Source organism: Pestalotiopsis fici (assembly GCF_000516985.1).
Source record: "Pestalotiopsis fici W106-1 unplaced genomic scaffold PFICI_Scf_7, whole genome shotgun sequence".
NCBI classification, from domain to species: domain Eukaryota; kingdom Fungi; phylum Ascomycota; class Sordariomycetes; order Amphisphaeriales; family Sporocadaceae; genus Pestalotiopsis; species Pestalotiopsis fici.
In genome coordinates this window covers 2,912,429-2,938,087 of record NW_006917097.1, presented here as the reverse complement: position 1 = coordinate 2,938,087, position 25,659 = coordinate 2,912,429, and the positions used below count along the sequence as shown (strand labels likewise).

Here is a 25,659-nt window from a genome sequence, read left to right as displayed (position 1 = left end):
CGGCGATTCGTCCGGTTCCTGGTAGCTTGTGCACTAGGTACCAGTGGGAAAAAATTCCCAACCACGCCGCAGGGCTATGTATGATGCAGATAGTAGTGCGAGAGCATCTTGCATTGGACTGCGGTAGGCGTGGATTGCTTCTATTGGATTGACTTGAAATCTAGTCGTCCACAGCTTGCTGCAGGTCGCGTTTTTGCGGAGGAGCTGAGCTCTCGTCACCATGTGCAGATAGCATGCTTCATCAGTGGCCTTATTACTGTTTCGACACCGTGTCCCAGGTATGTGCTTGCGTACAGCCACAGTAGCTCGCTCCACTGACGATGCACTGTCTGATCTAGATCTGTGCTTGCTTCCCATGTATAACATGCATCGCTGCCCTCATTCTTCTGATCATCTTCCAGTGTGTTCTTCCTTGGTTGCAATGGGGCAGAGTACCTTTTGCTGTTTCGCAGCTCTCGCAATGGCTGAACAGTAACCTCAATATTCCGTGCTGATCCAATAGTGCCTCCAACTATATCCCCTGAAACCTGGAGCTACCTTGTTGCCATGACGACCGGGAACCAGACGCGCTACGATGTGCCGGGGTCTGGCTTACCAGCCTAGCCCGTTCTGCCTATGCGGAACGGCGGAGCCTCGGCATCGAAACGCTCGGCTTTGATTGTTTCTTTGGGGATGTTGTGATTCAGCACCTATTGAGGGTACAGCTCCGTTCATCACGGAAAGACTATCGTTTCCAGAGGGACGGGAATTTTCTCTGATGTCGGGATCGGAATATTAAAATCAGCTATACTTGCATGTGCAAAAACGCTAGCTGTCAATACTGTGTATAAATGCTGTCAAAGCAAGCCAGGCGCGCCAAGCCATGCATGTTGTTCCCATAACAGCTGAAAATAAGATTAAACTTGAGATGAGCGCCTAAGTTTTCTTCGGAACGCCATCGGTTGTCGCCATGGAGAAAATCGACGTTGAAGAACGAGGGCCGACAAGACGATTGGGTGCCAGCGAGATGAGCAAGAGACATACTCTGTCTGTACAGCCTCAGGAACGAAGTGCATACCTATGCATCACCACTGGCGTCTAAAGGGTGCTTTATACACAATGTACGAAACCCGGCCCTACATGTTGCAAAATCATATTTCATGAGTATCCCAACAAGTGCATTGCGAGCTTGAGAGGAGGGCTCCTCCACCACCGTTCCAATCACTTGTGATTCATCCAGGACAGGCTATAAGGTTGAGCATAATCAGCCTCTACATTTGACATCTGCAGCCCAGCGGCGCCACGAAGCAACATCACAATCTCATGATGTCAATCATTGTAGTCTATTTACCTACTTCTCTGCTTCTATGTTATCTTGCTGCCAGCTCTATTTGCCGTCAACTCCCTGGCAGCTTTAGTGTTCCGCTCTATGATAAGCATGTTCCTAATGGTATGCTGCAGCGCTCTACTGTACTTATAAATTCTGTCAAGTTCCTGAGAAGCCTCGTCGCGGAGTTTCTGATGAACGCTGGCTGGTAGGTGGTGGACACAACATCATACAACGTACCTACATTTTACATGAGCGATTATACTATCAAAAGGCGTGAAATAAGCACCAAATGGTAGACCAGGTTGTTGCGCTGTGTCGGCGCACCTTTCTCTACTACCCGTCTCTTGACAGAGTCTTACCCAATCAGATTGAGCCATTCATTAATGCGTACTCGTGGATGTTCCAAGTGATGTTCAATATCAGCATTCAGCAATGGCCGTTGAGTGTAGGTATTCCTTATGATCCACCAGAGCACGTGACGTCATGACCGGATGTGTCATCACCGAAACGGATGTGCCCCGCCATTCGTCATACAGAATTCAAGTGCCCCGCGGTTGCTCTAAGAAATTCTACTCGAAGCTACAGTAGGCACCTACTTAACATAATCCGATAGGAAGTCTGCGACAGAATTGACAGAGACGGACCGTCACAATGAAGCAGAGATTCTCTTCTTTGGACGTCAAGGTGAGTTCACTGCCAATCGAAACCTTTTGACCCTTGAGCTGACATTATTTGCGCCCTAGGTCATTGCTCATGAGCTCTCAGCGAGTTTAGTGTCGCTTCGAGTATCAAACATATACGACCTGTCCTCCAAGATCCTCCTTCTCAAGTTTGCCAAGCCAGACAACAAGAAGCAGCTTCTCATCGACTCGGGATTCCGCTGTCACTTGACCGATTTCGCACGAACAACAGCTGCTGCGCCCTCAGTCTTTGTCCAAAAGCTGCGGAAGTATCTCAAGACCAGGCGCTTGACTTCAGTCTCGCAAATCGGGACCGATCGTATCATTGAATTCCAGTTCAGTGACGGCCAGTACCGACTCTACCTCGAATTCTTTGCCAGTGGCAATGTTATATTGACGGACAGTGATCTGAAAATCTTGACGCTCCTACGCAACGTACCCGAAGGCGAGGGTCAGGAACCTCAAAGAGTTGGGCTGACGTACTCTTTGGAGAATCGGCAGAATTATGGAGGAATTCCAGATCTTACAAAGGAACGAGTGCGCAATGCGCTGCAAATAATTGTGAGCAGGAGCGCTTCTGCCGCCGCCGCTGGCAAGAAGGTGAAGAAGAAGCCAGGCGACGAGCTACGAAAAGGACTTGCCACAACAATTACAGAGCTCCCACCGATCTTGGTAGATCACGCGTTGAAGACGAATGGCTTTGACACCACTGCACAGCCGGCATCCGTACTTGAAAATGATGGACTGTTAGATCTTCTTTTGCAATCGCTGCAAGAAGCACGCAAAATTGTGGGAGACGTCACGAGCTCGGATACCTGCAAGGGCTACATATTTGCCAAGTCTCGACCGAAGAAGCCCGAGGAAAGTACAGAGGAAAAGACGGACCAAGAGCGATCCAATGGTATGCTATACGAGGACTTTCACCCCTTCATCCCGAAACAGTTCCAGGAAGACCCTCAGTATACCGTGCTCGATTTTGAGAATTACAATCTCATGGTGGATGAGTTCTTTTCCTCCATCGAAGGCCAAAAGCTTGAGTCGAAATTGTCAGAAAGGGAAGCTGCCGCAAAGAAGAAGCTCGAAGCTGCCAGGGCCGACCAAGCAAAGAGAATAGAAGGATTACAAGAAGTCCAGACTCTGAATATGAGAAAGGCCAGTGCAATCCAGGCAAACGTGGAGCGAGTACAAGAAGCCATTGATGCAGTCAACGGTCTCATCGCTCAAGGCATGGATTGGGTGGATATTGGAAAACTCATTGACAGAGAGCGTCTGCGAAAGAATCCAGTAGCTGCCATAATTTCCTCTCCCCTGAAGCTGTCAGAAAATACGATCACACTGCTACTGGGCGAGGCAGAAGAGGAGGAAGAGGAAGAGGACGAAGCGTACGAAACGGACTCTTCATCCGACTCCGAGGACGACATTGATGCCGCAGCATCCGCTAAACAAAGCAATGGCAAGAAATTATCGATCGATGTAGACCTAGGTCTTTCTCCGTGGGCAAACGCAAGAAGCTACTACGGAGAGCGGAAACAGGCCGCTGTGAAGGAACAAAAGACAGCATCCCAGGCGGAGATTGCGTTGAAAAATGCAGAGCAGAAAATCGCCATCGAATTGAAGAAGGGGCTTAAGCAAGAGAAGCCGCTTTTACAGCCAGTCAGGAAGCAGATGTGGTTCGAGAAGTTCATCTGGTTCATTTCGTCTGATGGCTACCTTGTACTTGGTGGCAAGGATGCTGCGCAAAACGAAATCATTTATCGCCGTTATCTGAAGAAGGGCGATGTTTATGTCCACGCAGATCTCCACGGCGCGCCTACAGTTGTCATCAAGAATAACCCCCAGACGCCTGATGCTCCCATTCCACCTTCAACACTTTCACAAGCGGGCCACCTGTCGGTATGTGCATCGTCTGCATGGGACTCAAAGGCCGGCATGGGAGCCTACTGGGTTAATGCAGATCAAGTTTCCAAATCAGCGCCAACGGGAGAATTTCTCCCGACGGGCAGTTTCATGATTCGTGGCAAGAAGAACTTTTTGCCACCAGCGCAACTTATTCTTGGGTTCGGCATCATGTTCAAAATCAGTGAGGAGAGCAAGAGCAAGCATGTCAAGCACCGGCTTCATGAGGGAGGGGCTCAAGCTCCTGTTGCTGAGGCTGCAAGAGAAACGATCGATGATGATACAGCCAGCCATGATGGTCATAGCGAGGTTGCGGATCACACTGAACCTGAAGACGAGATGGGTGAAGAGCAAGACAAGGACCACCAGAATAGAGCCAACCCCTTGCAGTCATCCGGAGAACCCAATGAGGATGCTGATATAACCGAGGAGGACTCACCTCCTGCCGAAGAGATGAGTAAGCTTGATGTACAGGACCCTAGCTCTGACGAAGCTGCACCAGCAAATGAGCCAGAGGTATCTGAACTTGACAAAGCGGAGGAGCAATCAGACGAGGAGGAGGATCCTCCTGCGACATCGACCGCGGCAGCAACATCTGGCAAGGTGACCCCACAGCCACAAGCACAGAAAAAGCAGCAACCAAAGCGTGGCCAGCGAGGTAAAGCCAAGAAGATCGCCGCGAAATACAAAGATCAAGATGACGAGGATCGCGTCGCAATTGAAGCACTTATTGGTGCAACTTCTGGGCAAAAGAAGGCCGAAGCCGAAGCTAAGGCCAAAGCCGAGCGCGAAGCCGCCCAGCTTGCCGCCAAAGAGCGCCGCCGTGCTCAACATCAGAAACAGCAACGCGAGACAGCAGAACACGAAGAGGTCCGGAAGATGATGCTTGAAGAGGGCGTTGATGTGCTGGAGCCCGACGAGGCCGAAAAGGCCACTCCTCTCGATAGCCTTGTTGGTGCACCAATGGTTGGTGATGAGATCCTAGAGGCCGTCGTTGTCTGTGGACCATATTCAGCACTAGGCAAACTGAAATACAAGGTGAAACTGCAGCCAGGCGCACAGAAGAAGGGAAAAGCAATCAAGGAGATTCTAGAGGGCTGGAAAGCAGTCAGCACCAAGAAGGGTGTCCTGGACGAGAAGAGCCAGGACAAGGAGCGCATGTGGCCACGGGAGGTCGAGCTTCTCAAAGCACTTAAACCCGAGGAGGCGGTAAACACCGTGCCGGTGGGTAAGGTGCGAGTAATGGTGACCGGTGGTGCTTCAGGAGGTGGTGGTGCAGGAGATAAGGGTAAGGGTGGAAAAGGAGGCGGCAAGGGCAAGAAGCGATGAGCAATATCTTTGAAATAGATTTATTGAAGAGATTTGACGATTAATGCATATTTATTGGAGTCACACGAGAGGCTGATACCAGGAATGGGCTCATTCCGTTTTACTTTTTCTTATTCTCTATACTGAGTACAAGAGGCTACTATATGGTGGTCTCGTCTAGTATGGAGTTCAACGGATAACACTAGTAGAGTCGGCTGCGGCACGTAGAAGTAGTAATTGGCACAGCTGCAACTTGATCCTTCTGCTCAACATGCAGTCTTGTGCGGTCAGGTATCTTTGGCACTGTCGTCTCTACCGGCACTCGGCGGATGCTGATTTTTTATCGACGTTGCTTGCTTATATGAAAACCATGCCCTCAAAGTCGGACACCAATCATCGATGTCGAGCAACACCTTCGCCTCAGGAGCCTCTAAAATCCATGCCTCGTACCGGCCTCGGAATTTATCGTGTAGTTTGTCTTTTGATTAGCCTGGTATTTCACGTGGCACTGCTTGCTTCGGGTTTTGGCGCCCGGTCACCTCTTTGAAAGACAAACAGCGCCTCATCCTTGCCGGGGAAACTGGGTAAAGGTATCTGTACGACCTTGGTCCATTCGGGCTCTTCCCGCTCCATGTACTCATCCATACTCATACTTCGGAAGCCAGTGTATCCGTTGTGATTCTGCGTGCCCACCACGGCTATAGTATCACCCTTGTACGCCTTAACGAGCTGCCGCGTGAAGCCGCCCTCCTCGCCGCCAGCGATGCCGCCGCCCACAATGGGGTAGACGAGTAGGAGAATGGCGTTGCTTCCGCCCTGGTTTCCGGGCTTGTTCAAGAATTCTACGCCGTCGGACATGGTCGTGTCCTTTACCCAGGTCACACGCCAGCTGCTCTGGGCATTGTCGACGGGCAGTACGGTCAGACCGTACTGCCGGAGCATAAATGTCCAGTAGCCGTTGCCGCTGCCCATGTCCCAGATTTCGCGGCCGCCGGCCAGGACCTTGAGGATGCTGAGCGCCTCATGACTTGGGCAGACGCAGCCAAAGTGGTGCATCAGGATCGGGAGGACGTGGTGGCTGCTCTTGACGGCCTCGCTCTCTGGGCAGGGACCAGCGAACTCGAGGTTGCGACAGGCCCATGCTAGGAACTCGAGGTACGGGTTCGGCGGCGCCGTCTTGGATCGGGGGATCTGCAGTTGCGGAAGGGCGGGGTGGAGGAAGCGTTTCTCGAGCAGATGGGCAGCCACCGAGGCGCGCAGCGAGCCCTTTTTGGCATTCGAGGCCAGGGACTTGAGAATATTGGGCGTCGCGGTCTTGGGGTCGAAGATCTGGAGGTACGTGTCGACGTCGGGGCGGGGCGGCGGCGGGAGAAAGTCGGACGCCTGGAGCGGCTTTTGCTTTTCGGGCGGCGGCGCGGCCGGGTCGCGGTACCAGGCGTGCAGGCCGTTGGCGGCGCCGAGTCCGACGACGTGCTGGACCTGGGCGAGCGTTACTGACACGATGGCGTGGTAGGTGTAGGCGTCGCGCGGCGGCAGCGAAAAGGACGCGGCAACGGCGGCGGCGAGGTCGTCCTTGGCTAGGTGCTCGGCCGCCTGCGCTGCAAGGTCCTTGTCCTCAATGTAGGACTGGGGATCCCACTTGGACGCTCCCTCGCAGTACACGAACGGTTTCGTGGCTATCCGACTGGGCGCCATATCTGCTCGAGATGTCCAGAGTCCTGACCTGTACTTCTCTCAAGCAATGGAGGGGTGACTCGCAGACGAAAAGTTCGCGATAGGTATAGCTAAGCTTAGTGAGGGGTTGATTATGGGATCAGGAGCCTGCAATGACGTACAGATTTCCAGGGGAGCTATCCACTATACTCACAGCTAAATTTAGGGCACTTTGGCAGTACAAAAGCAGATGGAACTACAACTTGCATTCCGTATTATGGATATTGATGCCAGGAATGCTGGATATATATCAGACTTTAGTGGATTGGGAAAAACAAATCAACTTCACCAGCCTATTACAATAGACTTCTGACTGTGAGCAAAGGTAATCACAGCCTGTGAAAAAGGTATCGAGTCCATCAGGTTACAATACTGAACACATTCACCCATCGATGCCCTGGAGTCTCTGAATATCCTAATCTTTCCTGCCAAATACCTACCCCCAGTAAACTTGTGCCCGGACTGCAGGGGCTCGAGGCGCTGTGGACTCCGCGATAGGAAGCTGTGCCGATGTCTTAGGCTGTGTGACGGCGCATCCGTGTAAGTTGTGGAGGGCACCAGTCTCAACTATAAAAGATGCTGCTCAGTTCGTAGAAGTCTAGCAATTGTCTTTGCCACAACAGCAATGCTGCAGGGTTCAAGATGACAATGATTTCGCGGACACATCTTACAATTCACACATCAACGCTCTTTGATCCGAAGCGCGAGGCTTTTGTCGAAAATGTATCCATTACGGTAGACCCCCAGACGGGCAGCATCGTCTCCGTCAAGAAGCGGGCCAGCGCCGAGATCCAAGAACTCGGGCCAGAAGATATAGATCTACGGGGAAAAGTGGCAATGCCGGGCTTCGTAGATGCTCACACTCACATCTTTCTCCACGACTACGAGTGAGTATTCAGCCAATTCTTATAGCAGGCTAGGCCGGCAAGTTGTGAAGGAGACAGCTCACACTCCATAGTGAACGCCCCGCAGCCGAACAGCACCGGGATGAGAGCATCGTCGAACGTGTAGTTCGTGCAACGAACCATGTGCGTACTGCATTGCTGGCAGGCTACACAACCTATCGTGATCTTGGGTCTGAGGCCATGCAAAGCTTTGATGCAAATTTGCGCGATTGTATCAACCGCGGCATCATACCGGGCCCAAGATTGTTCGTCGCTACTCATCCGCTCGGCAGCACTGGTGGGTTTGAGGTTAGAACGGAGAACTATTACGGCGGGACAAGGGCACCACCAGCCTCTGACCCGGGAGACGGACCTGATGGCGTGAGAAAGGCACTGCGGCGGCGTGTTGCAGAGGGTGCCGATATCATCAAGTTCTACGCCGACTATCGAAGGAAGATTATGAGGTTTCCGCCGAGCCAGCAGCACCCATATAAACTCGGCATTGAGTATCCACCTGCGGACCCAAACCCAAACGTGCCTTTATTCAGCCAGGAAGAGATGGACATGATTGTGAAAGAGGCAAAACTGGCGGACTTGCCCGTGGCTGCACACGCAGGCGGACTCAAGGCGGCCTTGATGGCCGTGAAAGCCGGAGTAACATCCATCGAGCATGGATTCGATGCTACCGACGAACTTTTGGCCTTGATGAAGTCCAAAGGCACTATTTGGGTGCCCACCTTGGCCGCTGCAGAGACATTCAGCAAGGCCGGAATTCAGGGTCTCTTGGCGCAAACCAAAAAGGCCCACGACTATGGAATACGTCTGGCAGCCGGTGGAGATACTGGAGTCTTTTCCCACGGACGAGGTGCCAGGGAAATGGAATTGATGATTGAAGCTGGCATCAAGCTTGAAGATGTGCTTGAAAGTTGCATGGTAGGGGGATGGGAGAGCTGTGGCAAAGATCAGTGTGGCTACCGTTTTGGTTGGTTTGAAAAGGGTAACCGAGCGGATATCATTGCTCTGCAATCAGATCCCAGAGTAGACAAGAGTGCACTGCGGCGGGTTGACTTCGTGATGAAGGACGCGAAGATTTGGAAAAAGGACGGCGTCGCAGTGGGCATGGTTGAGAATCATTTCCCATGGTGAAATATGTGATAATTGTATGGTTTTCGCAAATGCCCCTGCTATAAGGCATCCCGACAATGCTGGCGGCCAACTCACTAACAAGTGTCAAGTACTACCTAAGGTTAGGTAATAATGTAGGTACCATCAGCAGCCCTTGCATGCCCCAGACCGGCGCCTCAGAAGGCGAGGGTCCCTGGCTGCTGCGGGGCATTGGCCGTTGCTGGGGCCATAAGAACCTCGGACTTCACCACCTCCAACTTGGCACAGTATTCTCAACCCACTTCATCCAAGATAACATAATACATTACTTTCCCCTTGCTTGTGGCGATACTATAAGCGCGATCTCATGCTCTTTACGCGTGGCGGGGATCAATGAGCCGCTTGTCCCTGATTACATTGTTGTTGCGGCAGTCGCATTGAATCGACACACTCTCTTCACGAGAACAATCCTCCTTGGTGACCACCTGCGCCTGGTTCAATAACAAGCGCTCCACACTCTCTTAAACACCCTTTCCCTCTGAGTTTATTAGTGGTTGTCCCCTACATCGAGTTGTCATTCTTTTGAATCACGGAATCATATTGATTGATCACGTTGTGTTCCCTCTTGTTATTTATGCCAGTCGATTGTCGTTATGAAAGGCGGAGCCGCCCACATCAGAGACCAGTCCGAATCTTTGCCTTTGTTACAACATCGCAAGAGCCTGCCGCCATCCAAAGAGGGTAAAAATGGTGGACAATGCCTTGGCCTCTCTCTGATCATCTCAAAGAGACTAGCCATTTGGCTGTGCACGTTGACTCTCCTGGCAACATTTGCGCTTCTGTCTAGGCAAGATCACGATGGAGCTTACTACACCGTCCCTCAGGCCGAGCAGCCAAAGGAGCAACCACAGAATATTGTGACTTGGGACGAGCGCTCACTGTTTATACGAGGACAACGGGTGATGGTCATGAGTGGAGAGCTTCATCCCTGGAGATTAGTGCCATCACTCTATGATGATGTATTCCAGAAGATCAAGGCGCTCGGTTTCAACTGCGTCTCATTCTACGTCATGTGGGCTTTGGTAGAGCCTGCCCCAGGCAACTTCACAGCTACAGGCGTCTTTGCATACGAGCCTTTCCTTGAAGCTGCCAGTCGAGCAGGCATATACCTTATTGCGGTAAGAACAAATCATGTTGCCATTAACAATAAACGCTAGCTCACATAGATCAGCGGCCTGGACCATATATCAATGCCGAGGTCAGCTTCGGTGGATACCCGGGCTGGATGCAGCGTGTCAATGGACAGCTAAGAACAAGAAATCCGGAATACTTGGCAGCAACGGACAACTACATTGCCCAAATTGGTGCCATTATAGCCAAAGCGCAAATAACCAATGACGGTCCCGTTATCCTTTATCAACCGGAGAATGAATATACCTGGGGTGTACCTCCTCGATTCCCCGATGGCGAGTATATGCAATGTGAGTGGAAGCGCGACTGGACTCCTCCGTCTGACCTTGATGATTGACTGATGCGATATTACTCAGATGTTGAGGACCAAGCAAGAAAAGCTGGTATTGTAGTCCCTATCATCAGTAATGATGCGGCTCCGCTCGGACACAACGCTCCTGGTACCGGAGCAGGGGAAGTTGATATCTATGGTCACGATGACTATCCGCTCAAGTTTGACTGTTCTAATCCAACTTCTTGGCCGAAAGGTGCTTTGAATGGACTCTATCACTCGATCCACGAAGTCCAAAGTCCATCGACGCCATTCTCCATCTTGGAATTCCAGGGAGGTGCCTTCGACCCTTGGGGAGGCCCAGGCTTCGAAAATTGCGCATTGCTGCTTAATGAAGAATTTGAGAGAGTCTTTTACAAAAACAATCTGGCAGCCGGTGTAACTATATTCAACATTTGTAAGTCAACAAAAATTCGGTATCCTCTTTGATTGTCCATGGCCAGCAATGTTCAATTTTTGAGAACAGCGCATTAAATGCGCGTCCCATCTTGGCATTGCGATATGTACATGATATCTCAATACAGTCTACTAAAAACCCTCATGATTTCCAGATATGGTATACGGAGGAACAAACTGGGGTAACATTGGCCACCCAGGCGGCTACACCTCGTATGACTACGGCTCACCCATCAAAGAAGATTTCACCGTCGGAAGAAAGAAGTATTCGGAACTGAAATTACTCGCTCAATGGCTCCAGATGTCACCTGGATACTTGACAGCGAAGCCAGGACTCGCCGAAGTATTGACATACTGCAATGATGCCGCTATTACAGTCACGAGGCTCAAAGGCGACTCGACTATTGGGGGCGGCTCCTTCTTCATCATCAGACATTCGGACTACACCAGCACAGTTTCTACAAACTACAAGCTGGAACTTCCCACATCGAGGGGCAAAGTCTCGATCCCTGCGCTTTACGGGTCACTGACCTTGAATGGCCGCGATTCCAAGATTGCAGTGACAGACTACGATGTCCACGGCTCGACACTGATATACTCGACAGCTGAAATCTTAACTCACCAGAAATATACTGATCGAGTAGTCCTAGTCGTTTACACTGGACCAGGGGAAACGAACGAATTGGCCATCAAAACAACACACAAACCAAAGATCCTTGTCGGCGATGCAGTTGCTGTCCATCACGCTGGTGACCTGGCAATCATGACATGGGATACTTCTGGCGAACGCAAAGTCATTCGGGTTGGGAATCTCTTCATATTTGCAACAGGTATGTGTGACGGCCGAGTATCTATTGCATGGCTTATTCTAATTTGAACATAGATCGAGATTCAGCATATCGATACTGGGTACCATCAATTGGAAAGACCTCAGCGATTATACTAGGGCCTTACCTTGTCAGAAACGCATCATTACATGATTATAGGACCTTGTCCATTCAAGCAGACTTTACGGAAAATACGACAGTGGAGATTCTCGGGTTGTCCCATCTCAAGTCAGTGATAGTCAACGGAGTTGATACGCCCTTCCGAGACAATAACATCACTATTTCCCTCGACATTCATTACAAATCACCGCAACTGAAAATACCCGTATTGGCAAGTTTGAAATGGAGAGCCGCCGATTCGCTTCCTGAACTACATTCAAGCTACGACGACAGCCAGTGGCCATCAGCAGATTTGTCTAGCAATAACACCTACCAGCACCAGTGGACCCCGACATCTCTGTTCGCATCTGACTACGGTTTTCATGCTGGTGTTCTCGTTTTTCGCGGGCATTTTGTGGCCCAGGGAACCGAGGAGTCATTCGATGTAAGCATAAATCTGGAGTATTCTGACAATTATGCACGAGATGCTAACTCTATACTCAGATTCAAACACAAGGAGGTACTGCATACGGACATACAGTCTGGCTGAATAATACCTTTTTAGGATCTGAAATCGGCAAAGCCGGCGTGAGTAACGCCCGTGCTACATATCGAATACCTGATTTACTGCCTGGAAAGCCATACGTCCTCACAGTCATTGTTGACAACATGGGTCTGGATGAGAACGGCGTAGCAGGAGTAGATTCTGGGAAGGCTCCAAGAGGGATTCTGCGATACAACTTAAAGTCATCGTGGTTCAGGAGCACTCCCATCGACTGGAAGCTGACCGGAAATCTGCACGGTGAGGACTCGGTGGATAGGTCACGAGGACCGTTGAACGAGGGAGGACTATTTGCGGAGAGGCAAGGCTGGCACCTCCCGAAACCGCCAATTGGGGCTTTCAGGAAGAGATCGCCTCTCGAGCCTATATCTGAACCCGGCGTGTGGATTTTCACGTCTTCATTCGATCTGGACCTCCCATCAGATTATGAAATCCCACTGTCTTTCGTTCTCGGCGGGGTCACGGGTGGTGCGGCTCGCATACAACTGTACGTGAATGGATGGCAGTACGGCAAGTATATCAGCCACATCGGACCGCAGACACGCTTCCCGGTACCTGAAGGCATATTGAACTATCACGGAGAGAATTGGATTGCTCTTTTGATCTGGACAATGGAGGATCAGACCACACAGCTCGAAGACTTTAGACTTGAACGTGGGCTCCCCGTCTACTCGGGCCGCTCAGCTGTGAAGTTGGTAGATAGTCCATCATGGAAGAGAAGGGACGGTGCTTACTAGGGAGGGAGATGTTCCCTCTTGGGTCAGATGAATCCCCAGCCAACAGAATTTAGTAAAAAGCCACCATCCAAAGTCAAAGAGATCACACTGCTTCAGTGAGAGAGCCCCCAAATCAGAGGGGGCACCCAGAAAGGTGGGGCAGGAGCCAATAAATGGTCTTTGTGAAGCATTCACGAGCTATTCATGCTGATGCTATTGACTGAGAGTTACATGACATTCAAGTAACACGTGAGCCCGTTCTTGGTAATTATGGGTAGGTCCAAGGTGGATGTGACCTTTGCTTCTTTTTCTCCTTCCCCACGTTCACATTGTTCTTGATTGTGCAAAAACCTCCATTGATTACCTGATACTCCGTTTGACTATTTTCGCACTTTCCGTTCCCTGTGACCATTTGTGATTGTCACACCTTAGCTCGAAACCGAAACAACAATGTTAGAAGCTTGATAAAAATCGACCGTCTTGTGACAATCTCAATTGCGGCGCTCTTTCTACAAGCCCTTGCCCCATTGTCCACCAACGCGACTTTCAAAGAACTCTTCTGGCGCCACTACCATTCGGACACGATCCTTCTCGTCACTTCAATCTCTCTGCGAATTTGGGCCAGCAGGTCCAGAAAATCTCGTCGCCTGAGTGACCCAGGTCCTTTTTGTCTTCTTCCAGTCTTTGTGGTCCTCCCTGTCGGCGACTTCCACATAGTCGCCAAGTCAACACATTATACCAGAACTGAAAGCCTCCCGCCGCAAAGATTCGGCTGGCTGTTGAGCCAGACCTGATTTCGGCGTTCCTTCCCCAATTTGATCACACAGCTCGCAACAAGCAGGAGAGTCTTCGGCTGGCTTTTTGCCCTCATTCATCTCGATTTCCCGCAACGCCGACTGGATTTATTTTCAGTTTCTATCTTGGTCAGCTCAATTCAATTATTCCTTCTACAGAAAGCTTTGATTGATTCCACAAGGATTGACCCCAAGGCTGTTTTTTCCTTCTTTTCCAACCATCGGCGACTTCCACTTCCAAAGCTAGATCATCCATTCTGACCCTTCACATCTGCAAGAAGTGTTTTGGAATCACCGAGTCATCGATTCAATATTCCTGCCAATTTGCAGTTTGCGATTCTTTCATCTGAGAGTCCAAGCATTTTGTGCCAGATATCTTCTCTGTCCAAACACAGCTTACAACATATAGACCGGGCGATTACTTCCCTGGAGAAAGCTGCAAAGCATATACACGTGATTCGTTCTTGTCACTTCCTTGGCAGAATTCGTCATGCCGGCAGTCAAGCTCGAGAATGCCGACGAGGCAATGGTGGGTCGGTTTCAGGACGAACACAATGAAATAATGAGACAGTACCGCCGTGGAAACCTCAGAGCTGCGCCGATCATTATCAAAGACGAAAGTGACAACAATGCTGGAGAAGACAATGTCCCGGACAGAGTCAAGCAAGAGATTGACGATGAAATCCTCGCAAACTTTGACATTGCTGATGACATTAAGGAGGTGCCAGCCCAGCAGCCGCAACGCCGGCAACAACCCGAGAGACCATTCCCTCTCGAGCGCAATCTGCCTCTCGCCAACAACGAATACATAAATCATCACTGGGTCGATGCCATCAGCGCAATCGTCGAGAGGGGCGACATGGTCGAGTTTGAGGGAATCAAAGTCCCATACAACAGCTCATTCCTGCGAGTGAAGGCCATCTACATGTCTGGTCATGGCATTGTATTCCGCGGCGTTCCATATACCCGCACTCGCAATACCCTAGCCATGCTCGACTACAAGCGAAACGAGCTTGTTGAAGTCTGGGATACCGATGACGACGATGCAAGGGACCATGCAGAGCAATCTCAGATTGAGATTGAAGAACACAACATCATGAGGAAGCGTGACTTCAAGCTCACTAATGCCCAGTGGCCCAAATTCGCCTGCGATTACCGAAACTTCAACAAAGATGTCTATTTGACCGATAACGAAGGCCACTTGACCTGTCGCTGGCGGATGATCACCGAGTATCGCAACGCCAAAGCTCGCCAAGAGCAACGCGCCATCTCTCGAACGCTCTACCACCTGTCGGCTGAGGACGTCGAGGACAAGAGTCTCCGTATATCTGATTCGCACAAGCTCAACAAGTGGCGAGGCACAAAAACTCGTGGCGGATCACATAACCCTGGTGTTCACCGGCACGATGCCGTAGATCTCGACTCGACTGAGGACAACCCCAAGCCTCACATTATCCAACGCGGCCAGAAGTACACATTTGGCGACATCTTTTCGGGAGCAGGCGGAACATCATGCGGCGCTGAACAAGCCGGAGTTCACGTATCATACGCCTGCGACTTTGACCAACCATCATGCCAGTCCTATCGCATGAACTTCCCCCGCGCTGATGTAGCGGAGGCAAATGTCAGTGATGTCGTCGCCAACCTCGAACGAAAGGAGATGCGATTCGATATGCTTCACCTGTCCCCGCCATGTCAGTATTGGTCACCCGCGCACACTGTAGCCGGCAAGAACGATGAGCAGAACACTGCGATTCTCATGGCTGCTGGTGAATGCATCAACAAGATACGACCGAGAATCGCAACGATCGAGCAGACATACGGTGTAAGACCTCATGGAAAAGGACTCAAGTACTTTTCAACCCAGCTGACAAAAATTACTAGATCCTCCGTAACCAGCACATGGCCCATTTCCACTTGTTGCTCAACTGCTTCACAACACATGGATACTCAATCACTTGGAAGTACGTACAGTTGAACGAATGGGGCGTGCCACAGCCTCGAAAGCGCGTCATTATCGTTGCTTCCTGTCCTGGCGAAGTTCATCCAAAGATGCCCGGAGCATCCCACGTCCGCCCTTCAGTCAACCAATTGTTGAATTCGATCCCTGCCAATGCTACCTTTAATGGTCCAATAACTCCTTTTCCAGAGCGTCGAGAGCCTTGGAATGGAAACGGCATTCTGCGTCACACAATGTGTACAAACGCAGATTCCTCGGTCAATTACCACCCCAGCGGAAAACGTCGGTTCAATATCAGAGAGCTCGCCGTACTTCAGACGTTTCCTGCACACCACCAGTTCTTGGATGCTCCGACGCAGGCAAAGAGACAGATTGGCAACGCCTTCCCTCCTTTGCCTGTAAAGCACCTCTACGAACACCTTCTTGCCCACCTGCGCAAGGTAGATCTTGCCTTTTTTCCATCCGAGATCGGAGGATTGGATGATAGAGTTGATGACGATGGCGATGACGATGAGATTGTGTTTGTGCGCGCTACCAAGAAGCGTAGACGTTTTATGTAGATAGCTTCGGTTCATGGCTATTTCTAGAGAAAGATAAAATAGAATAAGAATTCTTTTCACTGATTTCCTTCCGGATTTTCCACCTCTATCGACAAAAAAGAGAGAAAAGATTATAATAATCAGAGCTATGATGCACCATCAAAATCAATCCAAGCAATGTTAGGTTGACTCCCGTCCTCCGTCATGAATACGTCCTCAGGCAAAAGATAGGGCGTAGCCTGCTCCTCGTCAAACACAATGGTCACATTGCTGGCCTCCTCGGCTGCGGCATCGTATCCCGGGCCGTACACATTATACACGGCCATGGTGGTGTTCACGCCCATGTTGCCATTCGTGGCCCCGGACCACTCGGTATAACCAGCGGGAAGGATGCTGGGGTCAAAGTAAGTATTGGTAAACAAGCTGCGGTGCTCGGCGTTCCAGGGGCGGCCCAGGGAGCACTTGTCCACGATGGCGGGCGCAATGCTCGTGTTGGCGGCCAGGACCTGCGAGTCGGCAATGTAGACGCCGTACTTGTTGACAAAGGTCGTGTTGGTGCCCTTCCACGCCGTGATGCCGCCGCCGCAGGACCGCAGCGAGAGCGTCGAGTTGGCAATGTAAAACGTGCCAAAGCCGTAGAGGAAATCGGTTTGTCCGGCCACGACGGTGTCGTGAAAGTAGGCGTTGCCTAGCTTGCCAATGTAGATCTAGAATGAGAGAAGGTTTTAGCTAGTTGCGCTTTGATTCTTCTTTTTCCTATTTCTCTTCCAGGAATATACTTTTACTTACGGTATCTTGCCAGCTATAGAAACCACACGAGTAGAACCCTGCATTCGCACGGCTTACGCCCAATGCATGAGCGGGACCATTCGAGTACGGATATTGCTCGTTTCTAAAGTCAATATTGTACGCGCTAAACTTTGAGCAGCCAAAGGGCGTGTCGTCTGGCACGGCAAAACCTGTAGGGCCCGAGCCCGTCAAGGTTGCGTTCAAGGTAGGGCCAATTGTCACTGAAACATGATTTAGCAATCGGTTCGTAGTAGTTTGACGCTTTGTAAATGAAACGTAGTTCCTGCGAGCGCATGATTCGGGGGTTCTGTCACTTACAAACGCCTGTATATACATTATCCGTAAACGTCTTGTTAAAGTTGGCCGCGTTCCAATAGATCTGGACATCATTCACGGCCGCTTGATCCGTGGCATTGGATCCAAAAACGTTCGAGTAGGCCTCGCCATTCGCCGGGCGGTCCGACTGGCCGAGCAGCGTCAGCGGGCCTTGCCGGGTCACGTTGAGCTGCTCCGTGTAGACGCCGGCGCCAATCAAGATCGTGTAGGCGTCCGTGTTGTTGGGGATGGACGCAATGGCCGCCTGGATGCTGGTGAAGTTGGCGCTCGTGTCGTTTTGGCTGACGTACAGAGTCCCCTCGGGACAGCCAGACAGCGCATCTGCCGTCTTTTTCTGGCATTCTGCGTACGTTTGCGCCGGGCTGGTCTGGCAGGTTGCCAACGCGCTGAGGAAGAGGCCGGTGTAGGCCAAGACGGCCGGCAGCCTGAGTGGTAACGGCATGACAGTCTTTGGGAAAAAAGGTTTTGCTATACCAAGAGTATACAGAGCAAATGCCAAGAGAAAAGCATTGTATTCAGCCGTCGCGAAGACACTTTATACTGTAATCATATCTTTCCAAGCTTCACACTGACGAGCATCTTGCCAAGCTTTCTGGGGCCCCAAGGTCTTTGGACCCGTCGCGTATATTGAGTGGAGCTGGGGGAAAGCTGGGGTAATGGATTTCTCCACGAAACAGAAGCCGGGGATCTGGAATGAGCTAAGGTACGTACTGGCACCCTGAGAGATTCATTGAACCTTATGGAGTGAGTAGAGTGCCAATGCAAGTCACGTCTCTGGTATGGAGTGCGTTGTACTCTGTCGTAAGCCACATCAATAATGGCTGATGTTGTGCAGTATACGATGTGGCCAAGACGTTTAGAGGTGCGATTATACTCGACGTAACTCACACCACATGGGAGCTGCGATCGTCACCGTGCTTCCCCCATTTCTCCTCATTTTCGCATTTTAGCCGGCGGAGATTATGTCTAGAAAATATGTCTGCGGGGAGCCAGCAGGGTTTCCCCAACGGTTGCTGCAGGGCAAATCTCCCCCCTAATTGTTTCCCATAGATTTTTGATCCCTTGCTTAGTGGAGCAGTCACTACTATATGCTCATTCAGGGACAGACATGGTGGCTGTCCTGCAGAAAGGAGTTCCTTCAGGGCACTGAAGCGATGCTTATCGCCTGCCAGGGCAAGTCGGCCGGGCTACCGAAGACCTTGGCAGGCGGGGACGGCTTCTGACTGATGGAAAATCTGTGTGGCGATTTGACAACTGCACTCTACGGCCTGAATTTACCGGTCTGCTCAAGAATATTGACGGACTTGGCTGTTCATGACGTTGAGCCTCATATTGGCATGGAGAAGTCAAAAGGCGAGCACTTGTAGCATCTCGACCATGTCCAACAGCAATTGCAACAACGCAAGGCATACTCTCTCTTCCTCACCTAGAGACGGAAGCCAGCACTGCCAAAAGGTCTGTTGGTGAACAAAAAGGATCAAAGAGCACGATGCTATCTACGGCTCTCACCACTCTGGCTCTTGCGGCCCTGACAACATCAGCCCAAGCAGCCAGTAAAATTGGATCTCTAAGCCCCAACACGGGCAAGACGTCCATCAGCCGACCAAACGTGCAGCCATACCCTCACAACACGGGCCGAGCTGCTGTCGTGTCACCGGAGCGTGAGACGGAGTGTTTCGTCGTGCCAACCGGAGGTGACGACTCGGAAGTCTTTCTGTCTGCCCTCCAAGAATGCAATGGCGGCGGAAAGGTGGTTCTGGACTCAAACTACACAATCGGCTCTGTCCTTGATCTCACCTTTTTGGACAGTGTGGATATTGCGATTTCCGGAAAAATCACTTTCACCGATGATATCGATTATTGGGTGAACAACTATTGGAAATACGACTTTCAGAACTCGACCTCTTTCTTCAAGCTCGGGTGAGCATATCGTCGACCAGACAATTTGGTGAACACGGCTGACTTTGATCGTTTAGTGGAAAGGACGTCAACATCTACGGCGATGGAGTTGGTGTGATTGACGGTGCTGGTCAAGCCTGGTGGGAAGCATTTGCCACCAATGCCTCGTTGCTACGACCCATTCTGTTTGTAACTGATGGGCTCGAAGGCGGAAGTATCACAGGCCTCAACCTTGTCAATTCGCCAAACGTAAGTACAAGGGCACATCTCATTAACAACAGGGGCATACTCACGCTATTTAGTGGTTCAACCTGATTGCAAACACGTCCGATGTCTTGATCAGTGACATTACCATTTCCGTTTACAGCACATCAAGCACCACACCCAAGAACACGGACGGCTGGGACACTTATCGAGCAGACGGCATCGTGATCCAGAACTCGGTCATCAACAACGGCGACGACTGCGTCTCATTCAAGCCCAATAGCACCAATATCGTTGTGCAGGGCCTGACCTGCAACGGCAGCCACGGCATCTCCGTCGGGTCTCTGGGCCAGTACGTGGAGCAGTACGATATTGTCGAGAACATTTATGTCTTCAACAACAGCATGTCCAACGCCAGCGACGGTGCGCGCATCAAGGTCTGGCCAGGCATCAACTCGTACCAGGCGCCGACACTCAGCGGTGGTGGCGGAGCCGGATACGTCAAGAACATTACTTACCAGCAGTACTACAATGACAATAATGACTGGGCGATTGAGGTGAATCAGTGCTATGGCCAGTCTAACAAGACCCTCTGCGAGTTATTCCCAGTACGCATACACGGATGATGAAGGCATGAGTCTGAATGGAATACGTGCTGATGTTCTTCATAGTCCAACATGACGATCTCGGATGTCTACTTCTTGGACTTTTGGGGCACGACAAGCTCCAAGCACGATCCTCAGGTCGGCACACTTGTTTGTTCTTCGGAAAAGGTATGTTTATTTGACTCTCAAGAATTTATTGTAATCTCGACTAACGCCGCGAGAATAGCAATGTCAAAACATTGTTGCAAAGAACATATCCATCACTCCGCCTAGCGGTGATGCTCCTCAGTGGATATGCAGCGGTTTCGATACCTCTGGATTAGAGGGGTTTGACTGCGTTTCGTCATAGAAAAGATCAATGACTGGGCACGCGGGTTGATGCATCCGATTGAAAAACCATCAAATGCGAGATCTAGGTATCAAAGAAACAAAATTTGTACCATCATAGTGTTGTTGTGTTACAATACAACTGTGTCGCAGCCTTTAGCTTCATTTTGGCTCTTATCGCAAAGGCGTACATGTCAAACTCAGGGCGGTGGCGGGGCAAGTGACGTTGCCGTAGACGATAACTTGTAGTGAATCAACTGCGCCACTGATTTTATATAAGAAAGAGGTTAAAAAAGCAACACCCAAGCTCGACTGTCGATCAGTTGTCCTAGATTTCCCATTCTCATTCATTCCTCTCCATCTCACAGTAAACCCATCAGATGCCGACCATGTCATCTCCAAATCAACACAACTTTGCCAAGCCTACCTCAATCACTGGAGGCTGTCTGTGTGGCTCCATTCGGTACAAGGTCGATTTTCCCAAGGATCATAATTTCTTGAGAAATGTAAGACTAGAGAGCTTATCCTGATCAATTATGCCAAGATCCAAGACTGAGGAGGTACTGAGGGCTAACAAAATCCCCCAGAGCGAGAGCTGCCAATGCACACAGTGCCGGCGATGCACAGGAGCACTCATTTGGCACTGTCACACCATTCCCGTCAAGAGCCTCACCTACACCACGCCAACAACCACCTTGAAGGATTTCCATGCTACGGAAGAAATCAAGCGCGGATTTTGCACAAACTGCGGGAGCTTTCTGTACTTTTGGGAAGAGGGCGACGACAAGATCTTCATATCGGTTGGTTGTGTGGATCCCGAGTACCTCGTTGGCGAGCCGGGCAAGCACGACGGCGGCTACGGTTATGCCTTGGCCAGCACGTCGGGGGACAATGTTTTCTGTGAGAATGAGATCCCCGGGGTGACGGCGGGTTGGATTGGAAAGACGGGCAAGAGGTGGGCAAAGAACGTTCGCGACGGGGTCCGGGCTGCTATACCTGGAACGAGGCATGATTCGAAACTATAACGACGACGAATGTGATTATTTGAGCAATGAGCTTTCTTTGGATGCAATTTCTGATCATTCATCTTCATTTTTGGTGCACAGGCTTGAAGCATGTTGAGATTACTCGCCGACCACACTATTTCTCCAAGCGAGAAAATCATGCGGAAAAATCCCATAGTTTGCCCCCTTTGTTGTCTCTGTGCGATCTGTGTTTATATGAACCTGAGAGCGTCTTGGGCGGTTCGTGGCTGTCCCTCTTCCTGCATCCATAGAACTAGTTGCACTAAAGCATACATTATGGAGTGACAGTGACCTTGGCTCAAGTCTTACCACTCTTGTTGCTTGAACCTTTCTCCAGATCCGCCCCCTCGACCACTGCAGATGATTCTATGGGATCGATGCCAGTAACTCCAGGGTGAGCACTGAGGTCTTGGTGTAGCATATGATGCTGCAACCAGATGTAATTAGCTGACCGAATTGCGCGACAAAGACAACGGGTAGAATCGACTTACCTGGATATTGATCTTGGGGCCTTTAAACCATTTCCTCGCATCGACGGCAAACCAGATAATTACGATAAACATGGGCGCGCCGTAGACCAAGCCGGTCCAGTTCATCAACTCTGGTGTCAAATCGCCGTCTCTCACCGTCGGGAAGCACAGGATTGGCATCATGACAAGCACAAACATTGTCGACATGACTCCGGATGGCATACTGAACCATCCGAGATGCCATGGTCCCCGGCGAAAATTGCTTCCGACATAAAAGGTCTTGATGGTAATTGGTATCGTAAAGGCAACGTACGCGGCGATTGCACCGATGGAAAAGATGGCACCAATGGCCACGCCTCCAAAGATGAGAAGGTTCAGCATGATGCCAATGATTGTGTTGAACCAGACGGCATTGACCGGGGTCAAGGTGTGTCGGTTGACCTTCTTCAGGGGTCCGGAGAATATGCCAAAGCAGTCATCCCGCGCGTATGCGAAGCAGACACGAGAGGCTGCCACCATGCAGCCTTGGCCCATCATGAAGGCGCAGATGATAGTCATGGCCAGCACGGCCATGGCGATGGGCTGCGGAAGGATTTGGACCAAGTAGGCTGCCCAGGGTTGGCCCTGTGTCTTGTTAGCTTACGCCAAATACACAAAACGCGAGTAACTTACGAGATCCGTGTTGATGACTTCATCTACGTCTTGAATCGTATATGCAATGACCCTGGATAAGTATAAGTAAAGCAGTAACAATGAAGCAAGCTGATCGTTGGATTCTTACAGATTTAGGAAGAAACCTAGAATGCTTCCACTAGCCGCGGTGAAGACGATTGATCGAGGACTAGCGATCGCGGCATTGGAGCATTCCTCGCTCAAATGAAACGATGCGTCTGCACACGAATGTTTAATTAAAAAAAAACAGCACGTTTGGGTCTCATGATCTTACCGTAACCTGACATGGTCCAGATGATGGACAAGAAACTCATGAGAACAGCCACTCCGTCCGGCCACTCGGTATAATTCTGAATACCCCAGGCAACCTCATTCGGCTGGAACTTGGGTTGCGTCATGGCGGCCGCGGGAATGATAATGATGGTGATGACCAAGCAGAGAATGTTGATGATTGTTCCCACAGAGTTGAGATTCGCGATCCACAACGTCGGCATACTGCTGAGGCAAGCATGGATCAACATGATGAATGCCGTCAACAAAAACGTCTGCCACTCAGTCGGAACGTATTCCGGGTTCATTATGGATGCTGCAGCTAGGGTCATGGCAGCTTTGAGTAACGTGTCAGTATAGCGAAAGTGACGAAAATGCCAGAAAGCAATACTGACCACATCCATAGTCTACACTCGGAGCTCCCGTGACTTGCAAAAACCAATTTGACCTTCATCTGTAATTTAGAACGACGAAACAAAACCGTAACCCATATTCATCATATTCACTCACCATCCAGTGATCCACTTGAATAGATTATGTCAGCGCCATAGGATCTTAAATTATAAACTAGGACCAAAGACGATAAAAATAAACCTACCGAGGCAAAAGGACCAAACTTGGGGCCAGCAAGCACCGCCGAAGCATAATACAATCCACCAGAGGTTGGCATGCTGCTTGCCAACTCCGCCATCGACGATGCAACCTAATAGTCGTGTTAGAATGACTTTTTCCGTTTTCCGATTTCCTCTTCTTCCAAGTCCAAAGCAATTACTTACACACATGATGAAGATGACACTGACGATCCAACCCCATGTATTGGCTGCCGGTCCGGCTACATGATTCAGTCAGCATCTCAGCCCCCAAAGCTGGTCAAGTTTCGAGGTTCTTGTGTTACCGTAACCAACTCCGTACCACATTGTCGTGGCAATGCTCGGCAGTAAGCCCATGACCGCAAAACTGACAGCAAATGTGGTCCAAGCCGAGAACTCGCGCTTTTGTTTTTCATCGTCTGGTTAGCCATTGCGAGTTCCATGCACGTCTCCCCCTCAAGTGGGTGAAAGGAAACTATGTCGAACCTTGAATTCCTGTTTATAGCCTAATGCCGCCAGCGCCGCCTCATCCTCCGACATTTCGGAGAGATGATCGGGCTGGTCGCCGGGCGGCAGCGCGCTGGTGACTGGAGGGACATGGGGCTCAGCCATTGTCGGAGAAGCTCGAGATAAGACAGGGGATCGTGTCAAGGTGTACGATCTGATAAGAGGGCTTGTCAGCGACACAACGCGGTATAAACATTTATGCAGACTCAATTAGAAAGAAAGATTTCAACCAAGACGAAGCAAAAGGAAAAGAAAAGGCTGAGAAGCTTGACAAGAAAAAGCCAAGTCTGAACAAGAGTCAAGCTGCGAGACATGGCAGATATATTCGCTGGTTCGGAGATACGCCTTTATCTTTGGGCGTGGAGGAAAGTTGCCAATCATATCGCGCGAACTGAGTACCCGGGGTCGTATCAGTATGCACGGCGCGGGTATCTTTGCATCATTTCTCCCCAGCAAGGGTACAAAAAGGGACAGGGTTTCTCATAGCTGGCGCTCTCTTTCAGCTCTTTAGACCAAAAAGTGCACCAAAGAACCTTGACAGTTAGCTGGCTGGGGGGTTTGGCCGCGACAATCCGGGGTCATGATGTGGGAAGCTCTTTATGATGGTAGCGAGACCAGATAGTGTCAGATGGTGGACTATGGTTCCCATACACTGGCGTGTGCTTGAGCACACGGATCAATACCATAGTGTCCAGATAGATGTACGGGACCTCCCGGGGATTAGCCGGGGCCACCTAAATAAGCGTATATTTTATTAAAACTAAAAGGCGTAAAATATAAATTAATATATTATATAATTAATATTTATATTAGATTAGTTTAAACTTTAATAGGAAAGCATTATTTTAATTAATAATTAAAAGTTTTAATGCTTCCGCCGAAGCTATAAAAATAATAATTACGAAAAAAACCGGAATCGGCCTAACGGTATCGTTAAAAATAATTTCCGATTAAAATAATTAGGAATATGCGTTCTAAATCTAGGCATAAATTACCGGATTAATTAATTATTTTAAAAATAAAACGATTTTAATTAAAACCTTAATTAAACCGGATATTAGAAAAATTAAATATATAAAGACCGCGGTAGCGATTTTCGAAGCTATAAACGAAAGCGACGATTCGAGTATTTAAAATAAAGAAAACGGGGAATAAACGATAACGGATTTTACCGAAAAAGGTTAAAAATCGTTTAATTTCGATTATAATTATTATAAAATAAAAAAGGCTATATATATTAAGCAATATACGGCGATTAAAAAGATTACGAAATAAATAATTATTACGATTTTTTTAGATTTTTTTTTTACGTATTATTTAATTAATGAGCCTTTATATAAATAATATAAAAATTTTAGGGCTCGCTATGGCAAATTAGCCTTAAATAATAAAAAAAAAGCAAAAAAATAATATTTCGAAGCTTTTAAGCCTTTAAAAATATTAAAAAAAGCTGTAAATTAGGTTAATAAATAAAAAATAATTATAGCGAAAGCCTAAATAAAATAAATAATTAAAATATAAAATAATTTAATTTAGGCTATAAATTTTTTAAATATTATTATTTTAATTATATTATAATAAGCCGCTTTTTATTAAATTTATAAAAAATAAAATATTTTAAATAAGAATTTAAAATATCGGGTAATAAATAACGAT

At 49.4% G+C, this 25,659-nt stretch overlaps 9 protein-coding genes across 9 annotated transcripts; 6 read left to right on the top strand and 3 right to left on the bottom strand.

Moving 5' to 3' along the window:
• Positions 1-1,960: 1,960 nt before the first annotated feature.
• On the top strand, positions 1,961-5,214 carry PFICI_10527 (uncharacterized protein; the record flags this gene model as incomplete). The annotated part of the gene is made up of 2 exons (XM_007839108.1): positions 1,961-1,993; positions 2,053-5,214. 2 exons carry the CDS (start codon positions 1,961-1,963, stop codon positions 5,212-5,214), a joined length of 3,195 nt encoding a protein of 1,064 aa, XP_007837299.1.
• Positions 5,215-5,691: 477 nt separating this feature from the next.
• On the bottom strand, positions 5,692-6,888 carry PFICI_10526 (uncharacterized protein; the record flags this gene model as incomplete). Its single annotated transcript, XM_007839107.1, has 1 exon — positions 5,692-6,888. One exon carries the CDS (start codon positions 6,886-6,888, stop codon positions 5,692-5,694), a length of 1,197 nt encoding a protein of 398 aa, XP_007837298.1.
• Positions 6,889-7,548: 660 nt separating this feature from the next.
• PFICI_10525 (uncharacterized protein) lies at positions 7,549-8,936 on the top strand (the record flags this gene model as incomplete). The annotated part of the gene is made up of 2 exons (XM_007839106.1): positions 7,549-7,793; positions 7,865-8,936. The coding sequence occupies 2 exons, from the start codon at positions 7,549-7,551 to the stop codon at positions 8,934-8,936; spliced, it is 1,317 nt and encodes a 438-aa protein (XP_007837297.1).
• A 611-nt stretch (positions 8,937-9,547) lies between these two features.
• On the top strand, positions 9,548-13,037 carry PFICI_10524 (beta-galactosidase A; the record flags this gene model as incomplete). Its single annotated transcript, XM_007839105.1, has 6 exons — positions 9,548-10,072; positions 10,126-10,375; positions 10,442-10,813; positions 10,968-11,642; positions 11,696-12,183; positions 12,243-13,037. 6 exons carry the CDS (start codon positions 9,548-9,550, stop codon positions 13,035-13,037), a joined length of 3,105 nt encoding a protein of 1,034 aa, XP_007837296.1.
• A 1,263-nt stretch (positions 13,038-14,300) lies between these two features.
• On the top strand, positions 14,301-16,330 carry PFICI_10523 (uncharacterized protein; the record flags this gene model as incomplete). Its single annotated transcript, XM_007839104.1, has 2 exons — positions 14,301-15,635; positions 15,695-16,330. The coding sequence occupies 2 exons, from the start codon at positions 14,301-14,303 to the stop codon at positions 16,328-16,330; spliced, it is 1,971 nt and encodes a 656-aa protein (XP_007837295.1).
• Positions 16,331-16,455: 125 nt separating this feature from the next.
• PFICI_10522 (uncharacterized protein) lies at positions 16,456-17,876 on the bottom strand (the record flags this gene model as incomplete). Its single annotated transcript, XM_007839103.1, has 3 exons — positions 16,456-17,016; positions 17,099-17,319; positions 17,417-17,876. The coding sequence occupies 3 exons, from the start codon at positions 17,874-17,876 to the stop codon at positions 16,456-16,458; spliced, it is 1,242 nt and encodes a 413-aa protein (XP_007837294.1).
• A 1,047-nt stretch (positions 17,877-18,923) lies between these two features.
• PFICI_10521 (putative exopolygalacturonase X) lies at positions 18,924-20,491 on the top strand (the record flags this gene model as incomplete). The annotated part of the gene is made up of 5 exons (XM_007839102.1): positions 18,924-19,354; positions 19,411-19,582; positions 19,636-20,145; positions 20,209-20,310; positions 20,369-20,491. The coding sequence occupies 5 exons, from the start codon at positions 18,924-18,926 to the stop codon at positions 20,489-20,491; spliced, it is 1,338 nt and encodes a 445-aa protein (XP_007837293.1).
• Positions 20,492-20,858: 367 nt separating this feature from the next.
• PFICI_10520 (uncharacterized protein) lies at positions 20,859-21,494 on the top strand (the record flags this gene model as incomplete). Its single annotated transcript, XM_007839101.1, has 2 exons — positions 20,859-20,975; positions 21,057-21,494. 2 exons carry the CDS (start codon positions 20,859-20,861, stop codon positions 21,492-21,494), a joined length of 555 nt encoding a protein of 184 aa, XP_007837292.1.
• Positions 21,495-21,792: 298 nt separating this feature from the next.
• PFICI_10519 (amino-acid permease) lies at positions 21,793-24,108 on the bottom strand (the record flags this gene model as incomplete). Its single annotated transcript, XM_007839100.1, has 11 exons — positions 21,793-21,921; positions 21,986-22,588; positions 22,637-22,688; positions 22,746-22,854; positions 22,911-23,243; positions 23,302-23,354; positions 23,417-23,430; positions 23,505-23,609; positions 23,683-23,738; positions 23,802-23,898; positions 23,983-24,108. The coding sequence occupies 11 exons, from the start codon at positions 24,106-24,108 to the stop codon at positions 21,793-21,795; spliced, it is 1,677 nt and encodes a 558-aa protein (XP_007837291.1).
• Positions 24,109-25,659: the final 1,551 nt, after the last annotated feature.